General features: G+C 43.1%; 1 protein-coding gene across 5 annotated transcripts in view; it reads left to right on the forward strand.

Moving 5' to 3' along the window:
- Positions 1–15,617, forward strand: part of LOC119450147 (sodium-dependent phosphate transporter 1-B) — an 86,241-nt gene extending 70,624 nt beyond the window's left edge. For 4 of the 5 annotated variants that reach the window (XM_037713521.2, XM_037713522.2, XM_049665665.1 and 1 more), the window contains 6 exons: positions 801–873; positions 1,511–1,599; positions 3,546–3,704; positions 4,777–4,898; positions 7,577–7,762; positions 10,435–15,617. In XM_037713521.2, the coding sequence (XP_037569449.1) occupies positions 801–873; positions 1,511–1,599; positions 3,546–3,704; positions 4,777–4,898; positions 7,577–7,762; positions 10,435–10,678 (873 nt within the window). In that variant the 3' untranslated portion in view covers positions 10,679–15,617. The remainder of the gene's footprint in view (positions 1–800; positions 874–1,510; positions 1,600–3,545; positions 3,705–4,776; positions 4,899–7,576; positions 7,763–10,434) is intronic. The other variant, XM_037713524.2, reaches the window with a different exon arrangement.
- The last annotated feature ends 6,242 nt before the right edge of the window (positions 15,618–21,859 follow it).

The raw sequence follows: 21,859 nt of genomic DNA on the forward strand, positions 1-21,859 counted from the left end.
GAAAAGGAAGGGGGCAGGTTAGTGCACATCTCCTCTTCTATTCTGGCTGCGGCAGCTGAGCGGGGCCACTCGTGCTCTGTCTCGGAGGTAATCTACAGTGGGTTCGAAGGCTAGTCAACCCAAGATAGCTGATTGCTTCGTGTGCGCTGTGTTCTCGCACGCCTAGTTCGCATTGAAGCAAGAGGCAGCACGAAAGCAAATTTGCTCGCCACTGCTGCCGCTCTTCATCACGCCAGCGTTCTGTCAGCGAGTGTCCGTGGTCATTGACTGAGATGTGTTCATGTTTGCCTGTGCACGCATGACAACGTGCTTGTTAATGTGCGTTCCAACAAGCAAACATTTACAGCAGTTCATGCAGCTGATAAAACTACTAACCGCACTTCATACAGCTGTCTAATGATTTGCTATCACAATCAATGCTTAGCCTTCGAGTGAAAGTGTGATCTTTTTTTTCTATTGTTTTCTGGTTTGTCTGGTTCAACCTGACTATATTGAATAAGTCTGCATCATCAGTTATCTGTGCTTGTTATAGCTAAAGCAACATCCTTCACACCAGTGGTCAAAGGCCAAGGCTTGGGGAGGTGTTGCTGCATTTCATAGTTCCAGCAAGCCATGGGGTAGCGTAGTGCGGGAATGAGTCGCATAGCCAGTCAGTGCTTTATTATGTCTAAATATGTTTCGGCATGTTTAGTGAAGAACAAACGTCTTTAAGTGTATGTTTTTGCCTATAACTTGTACTAGTGCTCTGAGAATAGTACTCGGATTCTGTTTCTCATGTTCTTTTTCACTCTTTCCTTCAGTTGAGTGAAGCCGGCATAATGAATGGTGGTCGTAGGTCCAGCATTGAAGTTATTTCGGGCAAACTCCAGCACAGTGAGTTCGTAATGCATTACAACTGCATGCTCTGCAACTCTGAGGTGGCGCAGCTTTATGTAGCTGTTGGCATTCTGCTGCCAAGCTCAAGGTCACAGGTTAAGTTTCCAGCCACCATGGCTGCACTCCCATGGTCGTGGAATACAAAAATGCTTGTGTACTTAGGTTTGGGTGCACACTAAAGGACCCCACTTTGGTCAAAATTAATCCAGACCCCCCTGCTATTACTAGCCTCATAATCGGATTGTAGTTCTGGCACATAAAACTCCTGCAATAATTTCTTTTTTTTTTTTCCCTATGTTTCTGTGTGCACTTATTCTGTGTGTGTGTGAAGGGGATACAGCTCTCTGCATTAGCAGTATAACATAGCCATCCAAATTATTTATGTGCTCCATGTATCGCAGAAACTGACGACCGTCAAAAGTTTTATTTTTATTATGGGAGTTCATTGGCGTAACTAACTCATGTGCATGGTTATCGGCATCTGCCAAGAACCTTTTTTTTTTTTTTCTTGGGGTAGGTGTAAAAGAAAGTCTTCATTATCGACATGAATGATATAAATTTATCTTTATAGTTGTAAGGCTGCCTATTTATCTTAGTGTTCAAAGTAACTGTTGCTTTCATGGTGTCTCTATAGATGATCTTCCAAACCTGCACCCAAACCCACACCCGCACCACCCAACACACAAGAGGCTTTCGCTGGTCATGATTGAAGAAGCAGCACTGGTAAGTTTCAAATCATTGAAAAAAAGCATGCAGCTTGTAGTGATGAGTTTGCATTACGAGTACAGAATCTTGGCCTCATAAGAAATAAGAATACTTTTCATAGCCTCTTTGAGGTATTGAAGGGAAGATGAGGTGTTATGGAGGACAGCTCACTTGAGGTTTTGTTCTTTTCACTACTGATACTGCAATTACCTATTTTTCTCTTGAATATGGTGTGATGAAAGAGAAAGCTCAATGTTTCACGTGGTTACCAGCATGGTTACCGTATTTTTCCGCATATAGCCCATACCCCCAATGACAGCAGCCCGGAAAGAAAAAATCTGCGCTTATAATCCACTGAAATAACTGCACACAACAATGCTCAAATCTTTGCAGGAACAGTCTCCATTCGCAGATGCACGACTCTTATCGTATCTTCGGCCAGCGGCCCTGTCCCCCTCCCCCTCCCTTTTCGGCGATGCTGATAATCTTCAGCTTCTGCTGTGCTGCAACGGAGAACCTTTCCTTGAGGTGTGGCTTCACAGCAGTATGTGCCGCTCTGCCGTGAAGCCACACTTAAAGGCGAAATTTTGCATACTGTCGTGAAGCCACACTTAAAGGCGAAATTTTGCATATAACTTGCACCCCGACTTTACTGTTAAATTTTTTTTTAATTTGGGGGGCAGGTTATATGCACGGAAATATAATGCTTTTCTACAACAGCTCTATAATTAAGCACATTTGACATTCACTGGGTCGTTTTCAGACCACAAAAGTATGCTATGCAAAGTACAGGTGCAAAGTACATTCAAAGTACATACAGCAAAGTACAGGTGCAAAGTGTATGCAAAGTACATGCACAGAAATGGTGAGCCAAACCTGAATGAAGGCGTAGAGTGACACCCGTTTATACATTCAAAAGCAACTGTTCTTTCAAAGCAGAGTAGTTGCAGTGTAATGCATGGAAATGTTAACAAACATTCATATTCTTGCAAATCCTTTCAGCGCATTTTACATGTCGACCCTGTACATTCCGTTTTTAGGAAGGTTTCAGCCAGTGCTGCTACTATATGCTATATTACAGGACGGCGTGCTACGAGTTCAGGATTTATTGGACCTTTAGTTTTGGAATACTATTACCAAGGCTTCCAAAACTGATAAGAGCGAAGTCTCATTTGACACTGGCCTCCAAAGCAACTCATTACTTTTGCTTCTTGATCCTATGTAATGAAGCCCTATCCGACATGAAAATGCATTCGTTATATTTGTTACACATATATGTTTGTTACACGCTGGTATTGGTAAAAAAAATTTAATTAGCTTCGTTATGTTCAATAATCTTTTAAATTTTGCTCATTATATCAAGGTTCGGCTGTATTTTGTTGGTCGAAATAAAACTCAAAGTGATTCTGCATATGATACAGCTCCCGATTTACTAAATGTATGGCTTGGTTCCCACTTGTTTACTATAACAGGGTTCTAAGAAACTTTTCTAGATTCTTGACTGCAGTGTCATGCATGATCCCTTTCCGCTGCCTTACACAGCAGCCAGGCAAAACACTGCAGCATGTGCCACAATGTGGTAGACAAAGGAGAGAGCTCACAGACACCATGGCCTCTGAGATTACTGATGCACTGCCAAGCTGTGACAAGCTGAATGTGACCGCTCGTCATGGCCTGTCTCAATGACAGCAAACGCCACACAGCTTGACCGGCAGATGCAAATCTCAGGACATGCCATGCATGGCATTTCTTTGTTTGTCTGTCAATTGGCAGCACACATGACACTTTGTCTCGTGTGTACCTCAGGAAAGTGGTCATATTTAGTCGCTTTTGATGGGGCTAGAGAATCAGCAGTAACTTAGTAGCATTTGTCCTGCTGTAGGGCACTGGTTCAACGTATAAGTTTTCTCCGTATTCTTGCTGTGCCGCTTGTGCCAGGTCTAACTTCACTGTCATGTTTACAGATGGCACAGTGTTTGGACGATCTGCCAAACGAGTGCACACAGCACTGTGCAGAGGTGCAGGGAAGAGATAAGACAAAGCAGACAGGGCATGGAAAGCAGCGTCATAAGCCACTGCAGCTTTTACAGTCAGTGTGTGCCAGAGCACTGCGGTCCACCAGGGTTGGTGGTTTGACTTGGCTTGGCTTTGTTTTGCCTAGCTTGTCTTGGCTTTGGCTTGCTGAACATGGATTGTCTTTCTATAACTGGCACCTTGCACCAGTATGAGCACACAGAAGGTGCCCAAAGAAATTTATTTCTCTGCATTTGTGCATGCTTGCAACTCTGTGCAAGTTTTGTATCAATCTGTGCCACCTTCAAGTGAGGTGCAGCTGTACTTTTGCACTGTCACGCCTAAATGAAATGCGAATGGGGAGAAACAATGTATAACACCACCTAATGCCTAAATAGAAGAAATCTCAGTGTGTGTTCATGGCAGAATAGGGTGATAAATGCACTCACACTTAAAAACTAAGTATACTCTGTGAATTTTAATCATCGTAGTCGCAGACCCTGGCAAATGTGGAAAAAGAAATGTGCCTTCTTGTTTGTTTTCTCGTGTTTGTTTTGTTCAGGCATGATAGCACACGCATTGCTTCACACTGTGGCACTGTTTGCTGCAACTTGAAATTTATGCTTGTAGTTCCAGGTCTGTTATGCACTTTAATGGTAAGTTCTACTGGTTGGCTTGGAGCAGCTGCCCTAATCAAGTCCGAATCTGCAAAGGAAACAAACGCAAATCGTTCTGCACTAAATTATTGTGTTAGATGCCACATGTTGCTGGTTGTGGAAACTGTGTCCAATTTTCACTGTGTCTATGGTTTGTGATTAAAGTCGCAGGGTATTTTCATTTTTGCTACTTATATGTTGTTCATGGTACTCGAATATGCTAACAGGGCCCCATGTAAGCCGGAAATGCAGCTGTGCAGCAGGAAAACGGAGCCTAGCCATAATAATTTATGTAGTAACTAAAACCAGACACAGTTATCGCCTCACTTGATGAGTTTCACAAAACGTGACCTCGAATTTGTGGGTAAACTTGTGTTGCACCAGCAAAGTAGCAAGAGAGAGCAAGCTGCTGCGGAGCAAGTTGATTCAAAGCTACCTGTAAAGAATACAAACCTGCTCCAGACTGGTCAGTGGAATAATGGGCTCATTCACCTTAACTGTCACACACTTCTTTCTTTCATTCCAGGCTGTGCCCCCTTGTAAAGAAAACCATGATGATGACAAGCCAGAAACAGCGAAGCTGTTCTCGTTTCTTCAAGTTCTCACAGCGATATTTGGATCCTTCGCACATGGTGGCAACGATGTTAGGTGACCGTCCCATTCATTTCCTTGTTTCTCGTTTCATTCATAGGGCAGGCCTGGGTTTTGGCACGTAAAACCCCAGAAAGAAGGGCCGGCCTAAGTACTTGTGTGAGCTCATAAGTCGTGAAGGTCTGGCTTGCCCAATTGCTTGCTGTCGGCTGATGACTGATTTGACATGCTGATTTTGTTTAACTGTCCCAACACTTCAATAGATGCTTGGTATTAGTTTTCATTGTCTAAAAGATAACTGCTCATTACAGAACAATGAGGCCTCTAGAATTTCGCTTTAATTATTTCAAATTTGCAATTGTCGTCATGACTTTGCTTTCCAGATGCTGAGGCTTAGTAAAGCTCCATAACTTTGTTGTCAGTGGGGATCGTGGACAGCGGCACCTGGTATTGTATAGCTAAACACAGCGACACTTTTGTCGAACGCACAGCCAAACTAGTGGCATCGTTCCCTGCCACAAGGTGGCACCACTGTTTTATTAGTTATGAGAATTCTTCGTTTTGTTACATCTGACCTCGCTGCAGAACTCTGTCAATATATCTGCTTGTCTTGAATAAAGCCCACGATTACTTTCGCTAAAGCCGGTGGTCAAAACACCATATTCTCAATATTCACGGTGTGTGCCATTCGGCCACGAGTGAAAGCATAGTGAAAAGCAAATAGACTTCCTTGTTAATAAAGGAGTTCCAACTTTGGAAATGACGCCTCCTTGGCCAATGAGGGGACAATGCCACAATACTTGCATGAAATTCAGGTACAAGCGGCTCCAGAACATACATGATCACAAAATAGACATACAGGGAGACATTTGCCTATTCCATGCCCGTTTATTCCAAGTACACTTATTAATAAATTATCAATCAGTCAAGGGCTGGCAATCGGGCAAAAATTTTGATACACACCCAGCCCTTGTCTGAAGCAGTAAGCAAGTGGAGGAGGTCTATAGACCAGCAGTTATGGCTATCGGTAAAATTTATCTGTGCCATGAGGTAAGGGGGGTATAGTTATCACACCCTCTTTTTCATTAGCTTTAGTACAGCACTTGCAAGTCATACTGTGCATATTATAATTCTGCCTCTACAAAGGAAGGGCAGCCTCTGAATGATTTTGGCAGGCAGCTTAAAGTAAAGCAATCATTAATGTCTCGCATTCTGTGTTGCAAAATCTAAAGCGAGCTTTTTTTTTTTTTTTGCCTCACAAAATCCACTTGAATATTACTATTGAATTTTGTGTGATGTTGCCAACAAAATTTCTTCTAGTTGGTTTATTTTTATTTCCCCACATTTTGGCATGGCTCCGCGATAGTAGTTTAATGCAAGATAATATCTTTTAACTCTAATGCTTAAACACACTTCCATGTCAAAGAAAACTAGAACAAGTTTTGACCTTTATTTCCATCCATGGAAAGTACATTTCTACAAGAACAATGATATGCTGGTTGAGTTAGTTTAATTTGTATAGCAATTAATTAACAGAAAAACTTGCTCCAGCATTTCAATAACTCTACTGTAGGCTATGAGTTACATTTCCTGTGCTTTAGAGAGGACGTGGCAATTGAAGTGGTTAAATTGGTTAAAAGTTTCAATTATCCAATATTTTTTTTTTTTTTCGGGATCCTCGGACCTTCATTTACCTCATGGTGAAATATTATAACAAAATACACGATATAAATCGAGAATACAGCACTTTTCTAGAGTGCTGTCATCAAAAATTGTCAGATCGGGCTTTCAGCTCAGTTTTCCCAGCTTTCATTTTTTGTGCAGTTGCTTTCAGTCATCCCAGTGCCATTTCACAACGAATTGCGACAAAATCATTGTCTTTTGCACTTACATCCTGAAACAATAATGAGTGCAAAAAGCAGTCCATTTTTATCTGCACCTCACAAAAATATATATTTTTTCAAAGGTCGTAATTAGACAATATGCATAGGAAAGTTCAAAAAACAATTTGGTGCTCATTTCGCATTTAAAAAATAAACCAATAGCTTTATTGCGCAGAATGAGCCTTTACGAATATGCTGATGTAAAAATGTTGGTGAACTTATGTGCAAATAATTAATTTGGGGATGACCATTAGAGGCTGTCAAGTGTTGTAACCCGAAAACTACAATAGGTAGCACAAAACTGATTTCAGTTATGATATCAGCATAACAAATCACACCTGCATGGCAAATTTCATCAATTCAATTAATTTCCGTAAATAAAAAAAAAAGTTTTCATTGCCACGTCCCCTCTCAAGTCAGAAGTTTGAGGTATCAAACTCAGCGTAGCATATGATTTGTTGGGCATTACAGGGTTGATTGTGTAATATAGCTTCGTTGACTCAGGTTCTTGATGTGCAAGAATAAAAAGAAAGAAAAGATAAACTAATTTCACATATTTTTATGTAGGTTCTGTATATTATTCTCGTTCTTTATAATGACCACTGATGGGATATATTCCTGCACAGATACTATGCGTGTTTCACAGCGAAGTTTACAGCAGTCACCTCTTCTACAACCCAGACTTCTCTGACCTTATCTTCATAGCTCATAGGTATTTTGCATTGCAGCAAGTGACTACTTGCGTGATTTAGAGGCTTGAAAGCAACTAGCAATGAGGATATTATCTTGCTTATCAGTTGCATTCAGTGCTTAGAACCTTTTTTTTTTTTTTTTTTCTCTCCTGTTTAACAGCAATGCCATTGGGCCTCTGGTTGCACTCTGGATGATCTACTTCGATGGCAATGTGTACCAGAACTCCGAGACACCCATATACATCCTTCTTTACGGGGGAGTAGGAATCAGCCTCGGACTGTGGATCTGGGGTCGGCGTGTTATCCAAACATTGGGTGAAGACCTCACCAAAGTGACACCTTCCAAGTAAGATTGAATTCATCAAGTTTTTATACAAACTTGGTATATAAGATGGACATGCACAGTAGAATCTTGCTATAGGGAGCGCCAGTACAGCAAATTGTCATATATCAGATACAATTTCGGTTACAGTGAAGCAAATACTATAGAACCTCGTTCATATCTTTTCGGGAAAAAACACTAGAAAAAAGAACTTGCTAACCAAAAAACATATGATCCGAACTAACTAAAAAATTTGACAGTAAACTGTGTTTGATATGTACGTAATGCCAAGTGTAGCACACGAGGCACAAGATGCTGATTGCAGCTGGTGGGGCTTCGGCGGCCCGAGACATGTTTTATTCATTGTTTTCCTATTACGGAGTGTTTTGAAGACGGCAACGGGAAATCGAAACGAAATCAAGCTAGTGGGCAACACCGGATGCTGCTGAAACAAAGCTTGACGCTCACATCGCACCACCTGCAGCAGGGAACGGCGGTGTGTTTGGATTATGGCCTACTAAAAGCGTGCAATATGTTACCAATGGCACTACACCCCATGCACTGTAAAACAGATAGGTGAAAATGCTAATTGCAGTAGGTTTGGCGTCGATAGCAGTGAATGTAGCGTGTGATGACCTGGGAGGAGAATTGCGGGTACCGGAATAAGAAACTGAGTGTGCGTCGGTGTTTTCACATGGAGACAGGCGGGCGAGTATTGCGCTGAAGCTGCCGCAGCGGGCAGCTATATACAGTTCTCAATCGCACGCGTCTCGTGCATTTTCTTGTTTGCATGTGATCTAGTGGCCGAAAAACATACCATATGATCACAATTTGGCAATGTACTGAACATTGGTGCTAAAATATTGTTTTTGGGAACGTATCAACTGGTATAAAAAATAAGCGTAACTCAATTGGGTCATTTTTTGTGTTCTCGATCGCAAACATTGGCGCCAGGAAATTGCATGTTACAGGATCGTGTCAGCGAGGTACTACTCTATTCTTTTTTTGCTCGCAGCCCAAAACATGTGTTCTGGTAGCAATAATGTCAAATACTCGGAAAGAGGAAATTTAAACTGCACATCTTGGACATGCATGCACATTACAGCCAACAGCTTAGCTTGGCTGGCTCACAGCTGGCAAGCCGGTGTGTCAATTTCGTGGTGGCATGTTGCCGTATCTGCATGTTGTTGCATATTGATGAGGATGTAAAGCGTGTCTGTAACTTAGCGTTGTTCATGTGCCATGTATTGGCAAGGCAAGCCAACAACGGGCCATCAAAATCAACAAGAGACCTTTTACTGATTTCTTGGACGCATCACACTTGTATTTCTTTCATATAGACTGGATAACTTCTTTTTTGCCGATTTCACTATGTAAACTTCTAACGAATATCGGATATAGCTAAGGTAGTTTCATGTCAGATGTTACTTCATTGTATAACAACGTTCAACTGTAGTAGCTTTGCACAGAGGCGACATTGCTTCCTAGGAAGATTTAATGATGGATACCGTATAGACTCATGTAAGGGCCGCACTTTTTTTCACTATTTTGGCGAGGTGCAGCTCTTACACAGGGCCGGCACAGCTGGCAACTTGTGCATACCCCGAATCCGCAGATGTACTATTGCATCCGAGGTCAACACACAACTCTCACCATCTAGTCGTGGTATGCGGAAGTGCACAGCACACGAAAATTCGCTGATGAGTGCATGCGGCATCAGGCACCAAACATTATTGCTTCACCGTCGCTTTTTTTTTTTTTTTTTTGAAATTTTGGGCTGCCAAGTTGGGGGGGCGGGCCTTACACGATGCTGCTAGAATCGTGCAGCCACTACATGCATAATGAGAAGAATTGAATTAAAATCCTGTCGTTTTGCTGACTGCATACAGACTCAGTTTTCTGACTCGATCAGTTTAGGGGCAGTATCCTTGACGTATGACATCTAGTAAACACATTAACCTTTGCATGATGTAATGTCAGATACAACACTTGACATAAAGCAATGGGTGCCCCATCGATGCAATCAAATACTTTCTTTGAGCAGGCACTTGCAACCTCGCAAGCTGAGCTGCTTCGTCATGAGTAACATTTGGGGTGCCAAATCAGTTCTACAGACGCCAAGTTTGTGAAAGGGAAAAATTGTTATCCATCCAGCTGTAGCATGAAGCTACGAAGAAAACCCATACAGGTTTCTCGGAAATAAAGCTTCGCAATTTAAGAAAAATTTGTCCTGATCTGGGGATCGAACCAGCGATCGCCGCCTTTTCGGGGAGTTTCTCTGCCATCTGATCAAAGCAGGAGGCTTGTAGATGATAGCACGAGGGCAAATTAATTGGCAACTCAAAGCACAAGGGCACTGAATATGGCAAATGAGCTCTGCGCAGGTCCGCAATGTGGAGGAAGGTTCATGACAATTTTCCTCTTTCATGAGCATTTGCGGTGATGAATGTTGTTCGAAGTTCATTATATACAAAAGAAAGCCAGTTTGGGATTGTGTGGTAGCAGTCTTAAGGCTTTAAAATGCATTTAGGTCTCCACTTAATTGTCCCTCATACCCTGAAGAAAAAGTTGGCACATTTACTAAACTAATTATTAGTATGATTTCGTGAGCCCTTAAATAGACTCGTGAAGTTTTGTAGACTACAGTTTGGTCACATCTGACAGTCTTCTTTCGTTCTCTTGCTCTTCCTGTGTAGTGGCTTCACGATTGAGATAGGTGCAGCCTCGACAGTTCTGCTGGCCTCCAAGGTGGGCATTCCGATAAGCACCACACACTGCAAAGTCGGCTCCATTGTGTTTGTGGGCTGGGTACGGTCGCGCAAGGGCGTCGACTGGGGTCTCTTCCGGAACATCATCATGGCCTGGCTGCTGACGCTGCCCGTCACCGGAGGCCTAACTGCAGCAATCACAAGCATCCTGTATGCTGCCTGCTCCCTGTGAACGTGGTAGCATCGTCTGAAGTCATGCCATGTCACACCCCAGTCAGACTCGCTGCGGTGCCTTAGTCAAGGCGGTCACATTCACTGCTTCAGTGGTGTGGTCAGCATTGCCATGGACCTTACGACGAGCATGCGGCAGCAACCTTCTGGAGAACCATAAGCCATCTTCAGCCAATTGTGACATCGTGCCGGTGGTGCTTTCTGTGTGCGAAAAAGGTGGTCCATTCAGCACTCTCGGGATACTTGAAAATGCCAGAAGAGGCGGTATGATGGAACTTCCTTTTTTGTTTGATCCCACCATGCCAGCTTGCAAGGACACACAGTGACAACCGCGCTGTGACGACTTTGCTAGCTGGTGCGAACAAATTTTTAATAATGTTGGCAGACAAGTTGCACGTGGTTGGGCCGGAAGAATTGAAGAAAAAGTGTTTGCTTCGGGCAATGGTGTTAAGTGCAGTGGAGCAACATCCTTCCGCAGGTTGCTCTTGGCATGGCAGGCATACCTACAGTGCTGTGAGCATGGTGAAGACTGCCGTGATACGCCCCCTAGTGTGGACCTTTGTAACAAACTGAGGGAGAAAGTGTGCCGTCTTGCGTGTTTATTTTGCGGAGGAATTGCTGCGGAACTTTTGCTATTTGTTCTCATTTCAGGACGTGCTAGTCTTTGGTGGCGTGTTCTTGAGCTCGGAGACACAAATTCCAGGCAGTGTTATCTCTACTATTATTGGCTCTTTAGTGATAGAGCTCCCCTTTTGTTCAAATTATTTGGTAAGCCAGGTCTCTTGCAATAATGTTCGCAACTAGTCTGTGCATTGTGTTTTTCGAGTGTAGCTATGCGAGCATAATAGTAATATGTAGTCAGCTTTAATTTTACTATTACACCGAAACATCTCAGTGATGTGGCAGTCCAAGGAATTTATTTACACTGCTGCATTGTTGGCTGCATTGTTTTGTGCAGCCATTGTAAGTAATGTGGAATCTGTTGTTGAACCTTCTTTGTTCTTGGATGTCATGTTGAGAATGTGGTTGTGATGGAAGACCGTATCCTCTGGGATGAAAGCAGGCTCAAAGGAAGTGAAATGACAATGCTAACAGCATTGACAAGATCTTTCCTTTACGTACTTGTGTCTAAGTTAGTATCTTTAGCTCTGAGGGTGAATGTGTTGTCTCCTGAAAGCCATGGAAAGAATGTGGTTAGTAAATATTGTGCATATTTTAGTTGCAAGCCTAAAGTTGAAATGTACAATCGAAGACGCTTGCAGATACGCTCAGTCAACCTATATGTATTTACCTCTTAGACAGTTGTAATATATCGTAATAATGGTGCATGGAACATACTAGTGTGATGTTGGTTTCGTGTGCTAGCCTGTAATGTAATGTTCTTACATGTAATGCATACACTTTTTTTTTCCCACTAGTCTGTCGTACATGTTAAATGTGTGCCACTGCTGTCAGTACAAGTCATACCCTCACGTCAGCCTTGCTTGTTAGTTGAGCATTGCCAGTAAGCTGTGTCATTCCACAAGCATGAAAGTAATTCATAAGTGTAATTGGCTGTCTGTTGTATACGTTTCAGCTACAAAGAGCATTTCTGTGTGTTATGTTACCTAAAATAATCACTTGCCAACACAGCATACCAACCGAGTCGTTTGCTGGGAAGGCATGGCTAAGAACATTATCGGTGGTAAGATTTAAGTGCGCAGTCACTGGCAAGAATTTTAGCCAACAGTTTCTTTTCCAACATACCCCAATTGTTCCCATGTGTTAGAGCTGAGGAGAAATATGTAGTATGATAACTGCGCATGAAAAATGTACTGACACAAGGTTCAACAAAAACTTTGTACTTTTCCTAACTGAGTGGCCAAGATATTCCTGAACTTGCATGGTGTGCTTTCGGCATGTGTACATCGAAGCACAGATGTTAGATTTGCTGTCGAGTTGGAAGGAAGTTGTGATTACTTTAAGAATGTTTTACCGCTTTTAAATTAGTAGTTTCTCTTGTCTAGGGAAGTTGTCCTTCAGGTTGATAAAATGTTTGTCATGCACCTTAGTTGAACTGGTTTGTTTGCAGCCTATGCTTTTGACCAAAGGAAATTTTAAAGATGGTCATGACACATTTTCTTTAATCTTTCCAGCAAGGAGGATGGGCTATGTTGCTGCTGTAGTATGGATGTGGCAGCTATGTTCCAACTTGTCTCTCACCGTGATCATCATCATTAGTGTGTCATTCGATTAAATAGCCACGTTTCTTTATTGAATGCTCTTTAGAATAGTTCCTTTGCAAGATCTCCATAAAGCTTTGTTGAATTTCTACAGGACAGTGCCTGTGATTGAAAAATCTACAAGGGCACTTTGTGGAGACTTGCCAAGGACCAGATAGAAAAGAATATGGTTGGCAAACAAACCTGGCAATGTTTATGAAATGATGCATTAATGACAGTGGTAAATACGAAGTTGTACACTGGGGAGTTTTGGTGTGGTTGCCGTAGAGGCGGAGTGACCAAGCAACAAGTGGAAAACGTAAGCGCTTTGATGGATAGTGAGACACACATATGATGGTAGTCATTTTACCTAATCATGCAGATTTTAAGCTGCAAGTTGTACCTACTAATTAGATTAAGCATGATTTTAAATCAGTTTTTAACTGTCTAAATTTAACTGTCTAAAGGTGAAAACTGCATCTTCAAGTTGTATGTCAAGTGTCATTCAATTTGTTGTCTTGTTTATGTATTTCATGAAAGTAACACTCGTGAAAGCATGTTTTTACTTGCAATTTTTTATGAAACTCAGTATCAGCTGCTGTAATTGTGGTAGCAGGTATACATAAATTATAGGATTCAGATATAGTGTAAGTGAATGCAATGTTGTAAATCTGGCATTTCAGAGCTTTAGGGCTGGTTGACAAGTTGTAATGGATGCGCAACATAAGTAGGTACTAATTCTTATACTAGCTGTCAGTGAAATTCGTTTAGTTGTAATTCAGAGTTACCCTGAATTAGCAGAGCACAGTGCTTGAGGAAACCATTTCTGCATTGAAATTTTAGGTAGGGTGTAAGGGGGGAAGCAGTGATGCTTACTCTATAAAATAAAACATCTTTCTTTCAGTGAAAAAGAGTGGCAAAATATGTGAATATAGTGGTTGCAAAAAGCATTTTAATGCTAATGTGCATGTTTCGGAGCCATACCTCCATGCATGAATTGCAGTGTCTTGTAACACACCAGGTATCCGACGCTGTATATTGGAAACCACTCTTTTCAGAGCAACATTGACTAGAAATTTGTGAGGCCGGAAAGTACTTTTTCGGCACGAAAAGTTGATAGTGATTATGTTTAGAGCTTAAAAACCCGCAGAAGCACATTGCTGAGCCTACTTTTGGAGTTTTAGAAACCCGAACTCTTGACGCACGCTGGTTGTGCGGTCTTTATCAGCTGTTTTCGTAAGCGCAGTGTAGCTGGACTACTGTATGCTCTACCTCAGTGCAGCGACTTAGTCTTGCAGATTGAAACTGGTTTTAAGAAATAGGAACAGAGTTTCGCCTTCACTAGTCTAGCAAAGCTACATTTTTCCAGTAGTTGCCTAGCTCCTGTGTGGCTGCAGACACTACTGGACAAGCTGCTGTACATTGTTTTGGTGATATTCTAATCAAAAACTATTATCATGCTATGACAGAAAGATATTGTGCCAAATAGGCCCTCAAATGCTCGGAGCTTTTTTCTGCAAAATGGGCTAATACTACAGTACAAGGTAATGCACAACTATAAAATGGCACAAAGATTTTCTTCGGTTTTATTTTCGCTTGTAAATAATGCGGCTACTTTTCTTAAAGGCTGAACGCGACACTGGGACATTTTGTTTTAAATGCCTAGATAGTATGATCACTATATGAATTTCTTAGTCAGAAAGACATGTACTTTTGTGTTCTTGAACTTTGTTAATGGTTCGCACTTGCCTTGGGTCATTTTTCAAGATCATGTGACAGCCTTGTGAGTTAGTTGATGGATGCATCTTTTTGCACTGCAGCCCACTTTCTTTGAATGTACCCATTTCTTTTTCCCACTGCCATTTTTAGATTGACATTAAATCTTAGCAGCTTGGGGCCTGAAGCCATTGCATTGCAGTCTCTGCGTTGGAATCAATTGTTTTTAGGCCAAAGTAGAATTGGTAACCGTAGCTGCAGGGGCAAGACAGAAGTGCTGAATCCGATGTGCTCCAAACTAGCTATGTTTCATAATGAGCTGTAATTGATTTGGTAACTTCATTTAACACTTGTTTTAGGTTAACAACAAAGCTTCTTTTCCTTCAGAGGTGTATGCTGAATTGTGCTGCCACATTGGTAACCGCACACAGTTTGATTGTATTATATGTTTGCAAACAAGAAAGCCTTGGTTGCTACTTGAAATCGAAATATTTTAATTTTTTAAATGTTATTTTTTTTAGAACTACTTAGCTGCATTCTGATTGATTGGTCTGTGCGAGCTGATTGGTGCTCCTTGAAATTTGATGGTTGTAGTCTACACAATGAGTCTAGAAATTAACTTGCTATAAAACTGATTTTTCTATGTATCTCTTGCCGCATATTTTTGCACATGTGCCGAGACAAAGTTGTGTTACCATATTTTGTGAAGGCATCTGCTTGCTTTTTGGGTGTTAGTCATTGAAGAGTGTGCCTGCTGTAAACAGTGCTCTTTCTTCGCATTTCTTGGTATACTTTGCGTTTACTGTGCAATACCTTTTCTGCTTTGTCCATGAAGTGGCATATGTTATTTCATCATTTAGTTATGTAAACTTCGTGTTTTTTTGTTTTTATTTTTCGTTCCTTTAACTTTTTTTTTTTACATATTACACCCTCCTTTGGGCATTGTGCCATATCTACAAGAGACAAGAGGTATTGATATGATCCAAGGTAGACTTGGAGCATTTTCTATAAAATTTGGCAAGAGTGACGGAATAGTTCATTGAAAATATTCCCATTGAGTCTGGCCGTCAGAGCCAGCTGTACAAATAAACAAAAAAAAAAAAACTTTGGAGTAGCTCAAAAGTAATTTTGTTGTTTCTCTGTGTTGGTGCTTGGAACCATAATGATCTGGCATGTTGGCTGAATTATCACCTTGTTTGACCTGCTGCCGTTTAAGTGCGAAGCACTTTGCATGTACTTAACCTTGGAAAGACGATTGTCATAGTATGCAGAAGCTGATGAAAGATGATGGACATTTATCTCCTGCCGTGGTGGTTCAGTGGTGATAACTTCCGTGCACGTGAAAGAACCCCGAAACTCCCGGTGGGTCGAAATTGATCTGAAGCCAGGTGTTGCTTTGGGACATTAAACTTTACCAATCAACATGTACCACCAGGGGTTTCTGGACACCTGGTGTAAAGCAAAGAATGTGACTCTGGCCAATGAAGTCGCTCAATTTTTTTTGGAAGGTTGACATTCCTATCATCCGTCCAAGATCAGGATGCTACGCTGTTCTAATATCGAGAAAGGAGGTGATAGTGGTCTTAAGTGTTTAGATGGCTGGTGGTAGCATAGGCGTACGTGTGGCAGTGCTTTTCATCACGGGAACCAAACAATCTAGCATATTGTTCGGTCAAGAGTCACCCCCGGGTGACTATTTACAAAAATTTCCAACTGGGCATGGTGAGGGGCGTAATAGCTAAACGGCCTAAACAGCGATATGGAAATGGCGCTCATGTAGTTTTTACTCGGCTGTTAACGTGAGCAATGGCCCCTCAAGATGTGGTCGCATTATAACATGACCATATGTAGGTGGGAAAAATTAAAGGAGAGCAGTAATGTGTAGAACAGACAATGGGCAATGAATATGAAAGGAACGAAAAACGTAGAGGGATGCAAAAATCTGACAATGTGATGATGATCGGTGACCCCCTCTGGCGGGTCACCGATAGAGGGGTCACCAATTCGAGTACATGCACGCTCGAACACTAGTAGCCTGTACGTAAGCAGTATTGACTGCTCACGTGAAAATAGCTGTTGCATCACTTAGTGTAGCAGTGATACTCCGAAGCCATGTTTGAAGCTACGTCCTCGAAGCTAGGTTTGATGCACTCAATATTATGGCACCGTAGCAAAATTACGAGACAAGCTCGGAACTTCGTCACCATTTATGTCGTAATTCGAATATACATGCGTGGTTTGTGTGTGTGTGTGTGTGTGTGTGTGTGTGTGTGTGTAATTAAGACGGTGAGTGGCGTGGCCTGCATACTTTTTACATGAGGCGTACAACTCATTGAAGTTTTATATATATATATATATACATTTCAAATTATTGCATCAACTAGTACTTTTGTTTCTTGGTTTAAAAGAAAGTAATGCAAGAGGAGCGGCTAATGTCCTATTTGTTCTCATTGCCAAAAGAGGAACTTTTAACAAATCATTTATCTTTTAAGAAACATGACATTTTATAGGCACTCATGTGAATAAGGCGAGGTCATGTAAGTGCACGTGGGAGCTAGTTGGCATGGTCGGTTAAATTTAGCCTAGTGCAGCATTGTATTTGCCGTTACTGCTACCTCTTCGATTTTAACTGCGCATACCCGGGTGGTATGATAACTGCGCAATCGGTGGGACTGATAATGATATAACGGTATATTCAAATGCTTTTCATTTTCTTTTGACCAGGCCAGTCGCGGTCAGCTGTAGGGAACGAATATAATTCAACACTATGCCGCTGCGTAGACGCCACAGTGGTAGAATAGGAGAGGTGGCCGAACGAGCGCCGCAAGCGCGTCGCCACACCTCTCCAGCTTCCAAATACAGTCGCCAGGTGGCGAAAGAGGTTTTATGGGCTCAAAGACGCGCATCGCAAGCTTTCGCTGTGCTGTCACAGGTCGGTTATCATATAAATTTTTGTTGCTTTAAAACGTTTGTTTTTAATACCTTGTAGAAGTTGTCTGCTGGCCTTGCCCACAAAAATAAGTGTACAAGGCTCTATGGAGCTTAAAAATTTCTAATCGGCTCGGGTTATCTCGACAAGACTGGCACACGTACAGCGCCGACCGCAAGGTACGCGCATGTATTTTTCTGGAAGCGTGACAATTATTACCGGCGAGTGTACAGCGTAAAAAAAAAATTGCTTTTCACGTCATTGTGGGTAGCATTGGGCTCCAGGTTTTCAGGCAGCATTGGGTTCAGGCGCCTGCGCCAGTAGCGTCAGAGGGCGAGCGCGAACGTGCACGCACCTACGAAATGCTGGAGACTGTAAACGGCGGGAGTAGACGCCGTTCTGTCTAGACAGAGTGGCGCCGCCGCGCCTTCGTGTTCGCGGCCGACTGTGGCCGGCCACTCTGAGCAACAACGAACAGAAACGGCGTGAAACACGCAATAAGTGAAGCCGCGCGGTGACCGTTGTAGACGCTGCGCCGTGGACTTCACAATTAGGGTGTGCACTGCAGACAGATCGCGCACGCTGAAGCTTCTACACGGTGTTGCAGAAAGCGTCGATGAACTTTGCTTCTTAAATCAGCCTCTCTCCTCCCAGTGATGTAATCTTTCGGTAACGTATACGTGCTTGGAAACTGACCATTTCTCGACCCGACGTTTTTCATCAATAATAATAGTAATATATATATATATATATATATTATTGTCACGAGCCTTCAGGTTTAATAACCTTAGAGCAGCAGGCTCCTGGAAAACGCGACCGTCGGGGCTGGCTCTCGAGCAAGCAAGAGGTGCGCGCGGTCTTTGTGCTCTTGGGATCGACCCACTACCTACAAGTGGCAATATATATATATATATATATATATATATATATATATATATATATATATATAGGTTAAAACGCCAACAGTGGTTTTGGGAAGACAGTACTGTTTCTGCATAGTCGGACATGCTATTAAAGGATTTTTCATTAATATTGTAATAAGGAAGAAGAAACAGGTGTACATTCCTTTCAAACGTGATGCATTTGGCAATTACGCATTAGTAACCGTATGGTTCTGAGAACCAATCTGTATCAAGAAAAATAAAGAAATACGTAAAAATACAGTTTGAATGCTCGCGACGCCGCCGGCTACGTACTTTCAAGTACGGCGGAGCGGAGAAATGAGCCCAGACTACCCCTGCTGCCACCTTACGCAAAGCGCCGGCGCACCTCTCCTATTCTACCAGCATGGTAGGCGCTATCTGTAATGCCGAAGGGCGCCAGCATTCTTCTGCGCTGTCTTGTGAAACACTGGCGTGCTGTACGTCATGTCAGATCCCACATCCAATGTCGATTAACGGCTCCATTCACGGAACAATACGTGAACCATCGCCTAAGGCGTCGGGCCTCGTTTCACGATTCTCGAAGCTTCTACTAGTTTGATTCACTGCGTCAGATGTAATGAGGTTACAGCGATAAGTAGAGTGGCTGTTCTTTCTACGCACCGACTGCTCGTTGCGTAACCAAGATGCAGTAAATCGTGTTGGCTTTATACCGCCTAAGAAGTTTGCAACAGGGCACGCAGCGGCATGTTTCTGCATGGGTTGTGTAGTGAAAAATATTAAATCGGTAGGAATATGCTTTCTTATTGAACGAGGGCTACAAGTACACATTCCTGTAACAGAAGGTGTAGCGCAAAAAAAAAAAAAAAAAAATTAAATAAGACACGTTCACATGGGAAGGTACTGATGAACAAGCGTTAAACTTACGCTGTTTATTGACAAGGGCCGCTTTGTAATAGGAAATACATGACACATACATGCGCATTCACGGCTGAAATTCGGGTCGTGCAGTCGACGTTACTCGCAATCCGCTGAGCTTTTCAACTGGGAAGCAACATCAGATAACATGGTCACAAGGGTGCCTTTTTGTTGAAGCGACGGGTGTTCTGTTGTCGAAACGTTGGCGTTTGGCTGAGGCTGCTCACTGTTTGTTTCTCTAGATCCTGGGGCGGCTCTAAAATAGGGCGACGAGGGGGGAGGGGGGGAAGGGGGCTGGCCCTCCAGTTTCCCCCTGGCCCCCATCGTCCCCCTTACCGCCATGGAGTGCCCAGTGATGAAATACCTTCCTGCACCCTGAACGGAAATGGGGAAAGGAATCATGCTCTGCCCCCTCCCCCGACAGAAAATTCTTGGCATAGGCATCCATCTGTCGGTTCCTTCGGGTCTACATAAGGTAGACGTAGGTTGTAGATTATACGACTGAAGAGTGTGTGGGCGCGAGTAGCCATTCGCAGGACAGAATCTTAACGAACGAAGGAAAGTTCGTGTTAGTGGGATCCAGTAATTGATGTCTCCTACAGAGACTCGCGCTGGCTGCACTTTCACGTACGTACTTACAATCGGTATCTTGTCTGCGGACAGCAAGCTATATATGTGTCCAAGACGCAACTGCTCTGACACAGCTGCGCGCGATTGAAGATAGCTACTAAAATTCATGCCGAACCTTCCTCCGGGGTAATATAACAATTCCGAATATCTGGGAGTTAAACTTTAAAGGGGGGGGGGGGGGGGGGGGCAGCGTTCCACTGCCTCGTGTGCTGTCACACTAAAAACTAAAACAAAAAGTGCAAGACAGAGCGCACGTGTGACTCCCCCCCCCTTTTCTTTTTTTTTTTTTTTCTTACGTACGTGTCCTTGACTCACTAACCCTCTCACGTGTACCATCAGATATGACTCCATATTTACACCTTTCTCAGGAGAAGCAAAGGGAGAGGTTGTCAAGGACCATCGTTAGAGTTCTTGCCAAGAACCTCCAGTCCTGCTTGAAGAGTGGCTTGGGCACTCGACGACAGTGGGATCCAATGCTTCCCAGAGCGGTCCAAGTGCCATTATGGACATCAGACGTATTTCTTTATTTTCTCTCTTCCCGGAAACGACGTGCTAACGCAAGTGTTGTAGAAGTAGTAATAGCAATAAACTTTATTGAACAAATGAGCAGGCGAGAGTCTTCGCCCTCGGCAGGCGTCGTCCTCACTCCAGGAAGCCGTGGGTCCCGGCCGTTCGCCGCGCCCTGTACACCAGCACGAGCTGGTCCTCAGTGTCAGGGCTGGTCAACCGGGCCTCCCACTGCTCTTAGATTGGTTCTTGCGCGGGTGGTACCTCGGTGCCGTCTCCCAAACCATGAGACGTAGGATGATGGGCACCTTGCAATGCTTGCAGTTGAGTTCGTAGCACGTGGGATACACCCTACTGAGTATCATGCCGATGGTTAGAGATCTGGTCTATAGGTGCCTGTAGATGACTGCTTCCTCCCTGCTTAGCCTGGGGTAAGTTGGTAGGTAGACTCTCCTGTTCAGTCTCGGGCGCTGTAGGATGTGCGCGGAACACGGACCCCGTTGAAGTGTTGCTTGCTAAATGTCGTTCATATTTTGTCCTAACAATGTGGAGCGTTTAGTCCTTTGTTTCCTTTTTTTTTACTGTTAGCATTCACGGGGTACTTCGCGAACTTTCCTGGGGCTATCTATCTATGTCTATCTATCTGTCCATAGGCGGAAAGTTTTCATCTTTCCGGAGGGGGGGGGGGGGGGGGGGGGCGACGAGCTTTCCGAAACCTTCCCATGTATATATATATATATATATATATATATATATATATATATATATATACCCTCTGCTAACAATTTTCTATTTCTAGCTTTATGGCGAAAGCACTTATATCGACACTTTAGGCAAATTGTCGCAGTTGTCGTCGCCGTGATGTTCCGCATTAAATCCAAAAGCCATATACCCTGTGGGTGCGGGAAAAAGCACGTAACAGTGAGCCGATTAAGATGGCGGCTTGATGTGCATTATTTCCCACGCGCTCAATATTCGGGTTAGTTGTAGGTCACGTAATCAAACGCGAATGGGGAGGAGAGCACGCGTCTTCTCCTCTAGCCCTGCCGTAGCTGTGAATGACTGTGCGCGGCTAACGCTTATGGGGCCCGTGTGCCATATCCAATTGTTGGTAACCATTGGTGGGTGCAATGATGATGATGATGTGTGGTGTTTTATGGCGCAAGGGCCATTTATGACCAAAGAGCGCCATGTCATGGTAAAGGGCGACCAGGGATGGCTACTAACTTCATGCGCGCTGTCTTCCTTGCCGGGCTGTCTTTCTGCGCCCCTAGTGTTGCAGAGTTAAGAGACAGAGGTCATCGCAGTTCACTCACAGAGGCCGTCAGTAGTGGACATAAAAATAGGCAGATAATGATGATGAATCTAATTTTCAGAGTTGCGGTGAATCGCGCGGCTGT

This window comes from Dermacentor silvarum, chromosome 4, assembly GCF_013339745.2.
Source record: "Dermacentor silvarum isolate Dsil-2018 chromosome 4, BIME_Dsil_1.4, whole genome shotgun sequence".
Taxonomy (NCBI): Eukaryota; Metazoa; Arthropoda; class Arachnida; order Ixodida; family Ixodidae; genus Dermacentor; species Dermacentor silvarum.